Source organism: Octopus bimaculoides, chromosome 1 (genome assembly GCF_001194135.2).
Source record: "Octopus bimaculoides isolate UCB-OBI-ISO-001 chromosome 1, ASM119413v2, whole genome shotgun sequence".
NCBI classification, from domain to species: Eukaryota; Metazoa; Mollusca; class Cephalopoda; order Octopoda; family Octopodidae; genus Octopus; species Octopus bimaculoides.
The window spans coordinates 72,990,726-72,998,789 of NC_068981.1; the positions used below are offsets into that span (position 1 = coordinate 72,990,726).

The 8,064-nt window shown below is 35.8% G+C and overlaps 1 protein-coding gene across 1 annotated transcript in view; it reads left to right on the top strand.

Annotated features, from left to right (window-relative positions):
* Window positions 1–8,064, top strand: part of LOC106867433 (N-sulphoglucosamine sulphohydrolase) — a 19,141-nt gene that overhangs the window by 8,745 nt on the left and 2,332 nt on the right. Inside the window, exons 4-6 of the mRNA XM_014912309.2 lie at window positions 1,600–1,750; window positions 3,980–4,221; window positions 5,435–5,610. Coding sequence (XP_014767795.1) covers window positions 1,600–1,750; window positions 3,980–4,221; window positions 5,435–5,610 — 569 coding nt within the window. The remainder of the gene's footprint in view (window positions 1–1,599; window positions 1,751–3,979; window positions 4,222–5,434; window positions 5,611–8,064) is intronic.

The following is an 8,064-nucleotide window of genomic DNA, read 5'->3' on the forward strand; positions in this document are numbered from 1 at the left end:
GCTTGAATGAAAGAACTTGCAGAAGATGGTTTGCAAAATTCAGAAGTGGAGATTTCAGCCTTGAAGATGAAGATGATAAGCCCTTTGAAGCATTACTTGAAGAAAATCCTTCATTATCAGCTGAAGAATTGGCAATAAAGCTTAGTTCAAACCATACAACTATTCATTATCATCTTCAACAACTTGGAAAGGTTCCTAAACTTGGAAAATAGGTGGGGGACATAACTTTCTCAAGCTGGGATGAGGTTGAAACTGATATTTCAGAGTTCTTTGCTTTGAAACCGAAAGCGTTTTACATAGTTGGGAGTAAAAAGCTTGTAAATAGATTGTTGGTTGTGTAGTGCTCATACAGCAATGATGTAGACAGGCGTCTGGTGGAGATGAAAGCGGAGACTGGTTGGTGTCAGAACATCATTGCCAGAGATGAGTTGCATGTGGTCATGCCAAAGACCTAAAACAGTTGAGAATTGCCGTTCTTATAGGGAATAGGGCTACCGGAAGCTGGTGATTAATTTCCCGCGTAAGGAAAAATAAACTGTTTCGCCAATGCGATTAGACAGCTGGAAGCTGACCAATACAAACAACAGGTTCATTTAATCACAAGGTCATGTGACCTGCTGGAATGAAAAGGCTTTGTGGAGCTGATATTTGGGTATTTAAGCCTAGATAAGTCAAAACGAAAACATCTCACATAATGATGGTGTAAATCACTTCTGCTACAACAGCAAGCCATAGCATACAGGGATTAAAATTGGGTCCCTAGATCTGTGATGCCTCCAGGCAAATCAATACCCTGCACTCTATAGTATTTATTTATTGACAGCAAGTCACAGCATATATAGATTGGAATTAAACCCCTAAATTTATGAGTTCCCCAGGCAACTGCCCAGTGCACTTCTACCTTAAGACAGCACATTATATTTGTCCATGTTCCTGAAGAACCTTGGTAGGGCCTATAAATATCTGGCAGGCCCTCCAAAAAGACAAAAAGATAATAATTTACAGCTACTTGGATTTTGAGAGAAGTTCCTCCTTGGGGACCTGAAACCAGTCTTGCTTCAGCTTGCAATATTTTGTCTCCAAGGAAGGTGATGAGCTTGGCAGAATTGTTAGCACACTAGGCAAAATGTTTAGCTGCATTTTGCATGTCTTTACATTCTGAGTTCTAATTCCACTGAAGTCCACTTTGCCTTGCATCCTTTCACATGTCAATAAAATAAGTATCAGTTGAACACTGGGGTTGATGTAATCAACTTACCCCCTCCACCAAAATTGCTGGCCTTGTGGAAAATTTTGAAACCAATATTTTGTCTCAAAGGCCTTATCCATTGAAGAGCTTTAATTCAACATTGCAAGCTAAACACTTGACACAATATTACTGTAGCTTAAAAAATACATATGACTGGGCCAGATGAAAGATCAATACCATGGACTTGGAAAAAAAGCAGCATTAGTAATAGGGTAAAAGACAAACTAATAACCTGGTCCACATTGAGCTGTGACTTGGTCTTACAATAGTCATACAGAGAGGGAAAAAATCTATGAAAGAAATGAAAATTAATTATTGATGAAAATTGTGTTTCTTTTTCTTTGTTATAGGAATAATTGGTAAAAAACACGTTGGACCTGAATATGTTTATCCTTTTGATTATGCTAAAACCGAAGAGAATGAGTCCATTCTGCAAGTCGGTCGAAATATTACACATATCAAAGAACTTGTGAGGCAGTTTCTTACAGAAACAGGATCCAAGTCAGTATGCTTTTATATATGCATGCATATAATAATGATAATAATAATCCTTTCTACTATAGGCACAAGGTCTGAAATTTGGGAGAGGGTCTATTACATTAACCCCAGTGTTCAACTGATACTTATTTAATCACCCATAGAAGGATGAAAGACAAAGTTGACTTTGTAGGTATTTGAACTCAGAACTTAAACCCAGAAGAAATACTGCTAAGCATTTTGTTTGGTGTGCTTATGATTCTGCCAGTTTGCTGTTTTAATAATAGTAATAATAATAATAATAATAATAATAATAATAATAATGAGCGGGATGGGTTACTCGACCTGAAGAAAATTCTAACTGGGCCCCACCTGCGAGGTCATGCGCTGTTTATCTTGATATGAGATCTCCATGTCGCGCACATATGGTTGTGATGCATGTGCCTGGTGTACCCTTGTCAGACGGGTAGTCATGATGGGTATAATGGGCTTCGTATATTTTACCCCAGTGTCACTTTGATGGCATGCACTGCTCTCTCACTCAATAATAGTAATGATGATGATGATGATAACAACAACAACAACAATAAAAATAATCATTGTGTTTGGACAGCAATGGTGCATGGCAGTGAAATGTGGACCTTGAATGCAGAAGACTAATGAAAGCTAGTAAGAAATGGGGAAAGAATGTTCCAGTATATGTATCATATTAGTGAGCATGAATGACAGGGTAGAAGTGATCAGGGAGAAAAATTAGGTATGATTAGAATTTTATGTAATGTATTGGGTCATCCCATAAAAAATGTGGTTTTTCAATTGCATGAACTGAAAGTCAGAGGGGGACGGGATAAACTACCTGCATCAACTTGCTATAAAAGCAAGTAGTAATTTTATCTTGTTCTTATACTTAGTGCAAGTTTTGAAGAGTTATTTTTTCAAAGCTATAAATGGAAGTGACAAAGGAACGTGTTTGTTATATTTTGCTTTATGGGTTCAATAAAGGCAGCAATGAAACGGAAAGTGCAAAGAGTATTAATGCAGTATATGGGGTTCAGACAATAAGTGTAAACCAGTGTCATTGGTGGTTCCAGAAATTCCAAGCCAGAAACTACAGCCTAGAAGACAAAACTCATCCTGGAAGATCTGTAGAGTTTGAGGATGATGTTCTGCAAACCCTGGTGGAACAAAATCCCATCGTAGCTGTTGATGAACTATTATCAATCATGGAGGAAATAACAATTGATATTGATTGGCAATATCAAGAGCTGCAGGAAATCTGCCTGCTCATATTGAGTTAAGAGTAGTGATAGATACTGAGATCTTATGTACTTGTGTATGTGTGTGTCTGTGTAAATGCATGCATGCATGTGTACATACATACATGCATACAGACAGACAGAGTTTAGATTAGTTCAAATATGTTTGGGATATATTTGACCTATAAAAAGGCATCTTCTCTTCAGTTTGCCACAGAGAAACAAATTCTTTCTTTTAAGCAAAAGATGTTAAAAAATATCAAAATCAGTTCAAATTGCCCCCTATGGATAAGCATTTCAGACATTTTTAGCTCCTCAGTACCAGATACCAAGTGGGGCAACTAACTGAAAGACTTAGCTTCCTTATAGGAAATTAGTAAAACTTATTTACTAATTGTGTGTTTCAGCCATCAGTCCATAGGAGGCTCTGTGAACTGACTCTGGTATTTTTAATGCCTTTTGCCTAAAGCAAGAATTTTTTTCCGTAGCAAACCATAATGAAAATGGCCTCTTTACAAATCAAATATATATATATATATATATTTTTATATTATTAATAAAATTATTAACAATATTCTTAGGAAATCAATATTCAAATTTCTGAAAGATGTATGTTTTATATGACACAATAATCATTTTGAAACCAAATCAAATATATTCCAAACATATTTGAACTGATCTAAAGTTTGTTTACTTTACACAACCATGTTCTGTTCATATATCTTGTTCTGACCTGGTGTCTGAAGTATGCAATTGTTGAATAATTTTTATTGATTTTTAAAGCAATGGCACTTCTAAATGTAATGGAATTTAGTTCCTCATTAAGTGATGATTATCATGTAAAGTACAAAAAGAGTAAAAACAAAAACAAAGAAGAAAAATATAAAAAACCATAAGCTTAGGGCTAGGTATACAATATATATATATTTTTTTAATATTCCATTGTAGTGTGTGAATCTATACAAATATATATGTATGTATTCTGATTTTTTTAAAGACCATTTCTGCTATACATTGGTTTCCATGATCCTCATCGCTGTGGCCATACCCATCCTCAATTTGGTGCTTTCTGTGAAAAATTTGGAGATGGAATCACAAAGGGAAGTGGAATTATCCCTGACTGGAAACCGATACACTATGACCCTAGTGAAGTAATAGTGCCGTACTTTATACCCGATACACCTGCAGCCCGAGCTGATATAGCTGCACAGTATACAACTATTAGTCGACTCGATCAAGGTAAGCAAACTTTTAATGTAATGAATGATTTTAAATGCCTTTGTAATTTACAAAGCTTTACAAGTCTTACTTCACTGAAGCTCTTTACTCAATGTGGAGCATTGGCTATCGATGACTTTTCTCTACTGTTCTCAGTCTGGACTGTCTTTTCTGCTTCTCACCATTTGGATCTCTGCTTTCTTTTGGATTTTGCTGCACTATGTCATGTTTCCCTGGGGAAAGGCCTTCCTCTCCCTGGTGTTATTGGTTTTCAATTGCCATTGATGCTTCTGTAACTTTGCTTTTTTCTAGCTAGGGGTCTTTGTAAACTGGAAAGAACTGGTCCATATGCCTAATTACCTAACTTTGAAGTTATTCCTTGCATTGAGCTGTAAATAATTAGAATGAGATGACACATCACAATTCTGTAAGCTGGAGAAATGCTCTATAATTTATTTCTCAAAGAGATATATGTAAGATATAAATTATACAGTATTTACTGTATAATTTATATCTCAAATTTGGTGGGATAGGTACTGTTACTTAGACTAACCCAGTATTCAACTGGCATTTACTTTACCAACCATGGAAATCAATCTTGGCAAGATTGTAACTCATGAGGTAAAGATACATGTTGAGTAATGAGCAAGTGTTGTGTTAGTTTTCACTCCTAAATTCTGACCATTACATGTGTGAAAATTTGAGAGCTAAGATTTGTGAGATAAACTACATGAAACCAAAGTTTTCAAGTGGTGCCGTTGATATTCAGTTGGTTACAGGGTACACAAATGTAAATTATAAAGCTCTGTAAATCTTAAAGTTATTAGAGTGTCATTGTCTTCGAGTAATGATCGTACACAAGAAGAATTATTGTTTACCTTCTCAAATCTTTTGGAATTATTTGAGCTCAGAAAGCTAAGAAAACACATTTATTATGCAACAACCCTGCTGCATGGCAAATTTTGAACTCTAAAACTCATGATAGTTATTTTAGAACTAGTTATATTTGGTCATCAAAAGTACAAAGGTTTTATTGAAAGACATAGCACAACACTAGTGACATCTTACTGAGCATTGATAAACAATATGAAGATAAATTTTCCAAGTGATGTTTTGTATGACTTACATATGTATATTTCATAATGGAACTGATTCACATTTAATTTTTCAATTGTACTTGTTCATAACAGAAATCTTCAAGTAACATAGATATTAATGTATTCAATTTACACAGGCATTGGGCTAATAATTAAAGAATTGAATGATGCTGGACATCTCAATGACACTCTTGTTTTGTACACATCTGATAATGGTATCCCATTTCCTAATGGCAGAACAAACCTTTATGATCCTGGTATAGCAGAGCCATTTTTGATTTCTTCACCTTTACACCATCAGAAATGGGGCCAAGTAAGTTATTAACCATTAAGTTTCCAATAACTTTGTTTTAGCCATATTTCTACTTGATATACACTGTATATGTGTTTTAATTGATTTTAAAAATAATCAAGAACCTGGAAAGATTTGCTGAATCATCCTCCTCCTCCTCCTCCTCCTCATCATCATCATCACTTAACGTCGATTGTCCATGCTGGCATAGGTTGGATGGTTTGACCAGAGTTGGAGAGCTGCACCAGGCTCCAGTCTGATTTGGCATGGTTTCTATGGCTTGATGCTCTTCCTAATGCTAACCACTTTACAGGGTGTACTGGGTACTTTTATGTGGCAATGCAAGGATGCTTTTATGTGGAACCACACGGATACTTTTATGTGGCACTGCCATGAGTGCTTTTTACATGGTACTGGCACAGGACTCTTGCAGGTCAATCCTTACCACCAGGGGGGGGGGGCGGTCTCAACATTTCTACTGTGGAGTATGGGTCTTCTTGAGTACAAAAAATAAATAATAAATTTTCCTTAAGATGGTATTTGGAACATAATATTATAAAAGGTTCTTATGACAGTTATGATGGATGGTCTTAATTTATATATGAAGCCTTTAAAATATGAGGTTACGTATTGTAGAAGTATGGCAGTCTCAGGCAAATTGGTAACAAAAAAAGAGTTAAATGAAATCAATGATATTATACTTAATTAAAGTTAACAAGCCTTTCTACTATAGGCACAAGTTCTGAAATTTTGTGGGAGGGAACTAATTGATTAAATCAATCTCAATGTTTAACTGGTACTTATTTCATCCCCAAAATAGATTGAAGCCAAAGTCAACTTTGGTGGAATTTAAACTCAGAACATAAAGCCAGAAAAACTGCTGCTAAGCATTTTGTCCTGCTAATGATCTGCTAATGAGCTGCCAGCTCACTACCTTAATTAAAGTTAATAATGAAATCTATAACACTTTAATAAAACAGATTATGCTGCAGTTCAGGTGGAAAATTCAAAGTTTGAAGTCCTAATATTATTTGTCTTTGCATTTAATAGTTAAGTCGTAGCACTCTGTTGGTTATGCCGACGAGGGTTCCAGTTGATTCGATCAATGAAACAGCCTGCTCTTGAAATTAACATGCCAGTGGCTGAGCACTCCACAGACATGTGTACTCTTAACGTAGTTCTCAAGAAGATTCAGCATGACACAGAGTGTGACAAGGCTGGCCCTTTGAAATACAGGTACAAGAGAAACAGGAAGAAAGAGTGAGAGAAAGCTGTGGTGGAAGAGTACAGCAGGGTTCGCCACCACCCACCGCCAAAGCTTTAAGTGTTTTTGTTCAATAAACACTCTCAATGCCTGGTCTGGGAATTGAAACCGCAATCCTACGACTGCTAGTCTGCTGCCCTAACCAGTGGGCCATTGGCCATTGCACCTCCACAATATTAAAGTATTACTAGGATTATTAAAGAGGAAACCAGATATATCATTGTAGCTAGATTTCATCAAAAAGGAATTTTAAAATCTACAGGTATTTTTAATGACAAGAATTTCTCTTTCTCTTTGAAGAATACATTATTGAAGATAATTGCAGTGTGGAAGATGTTTATAAGCCATTTAAAATAACACACAAAAACCATTAGATTCACTTGAACATTTAAATTTAATTTGTCAAAATATTTTCGTTGCTTTGAGACCACGACCTGTTCACTGACAAAATTCTGTGCTGCATCTGAATTTTGTCAGTGAACAGGTCGCAGTCTCAAAGCGACGAAAATATTTTGGCAAATTAAATTTAAATGTTCAAGTGAATCTAATGGTTTTTGTGTGTTATTTTAAATGGCTTATAAACACCTTCCACGCTGCAATTGTTTTCGTTCCAGCACACGATCTCAGATCAGGTCACTTGTTATACAAGTACATCTCCGTAATTATTGAAGATGTTTGTCAAAAATGTGATGCTCTATGACAGTAAAACTAGAGTAGTAAAATCATGGCATGTACGAAATTAAAACGGAATGATTTCTTTCAACAAAGCTTTGGGTCATCATCATCATCATCATCCTTTAGCTTCCATTTTCCATGCTGGCTTGGACTGGACAATTTCACTGAAACTGGTAAGCAGGGGTGCAGCACCAGGCTCCAGTCTATTTTGGCTTGGTTTCTACAGCTGGATGCTCTTCCTAATGCCAGCCACCCCACAGAGTGTACTGTGTGTTTTACATGTCACCAGCAAAATATATATTAGATATAAACAACCATTTAAATAATCTTTAGACATTCATATTTTAAAACTTTAATACCAATTTATCTATACTTTATTATTAAAGCTGTAAAAACATCACAAAAATATCACAAGATACTACCACTCAGAATTTCACCTTCCCATTTGTCAGGCAGTTGTAAGAATGGAATAAAAAATTTTATTCTATTCTTGATCACAACTGCTCGATGAACAGGAACCTGAAACTCTGAGTGGC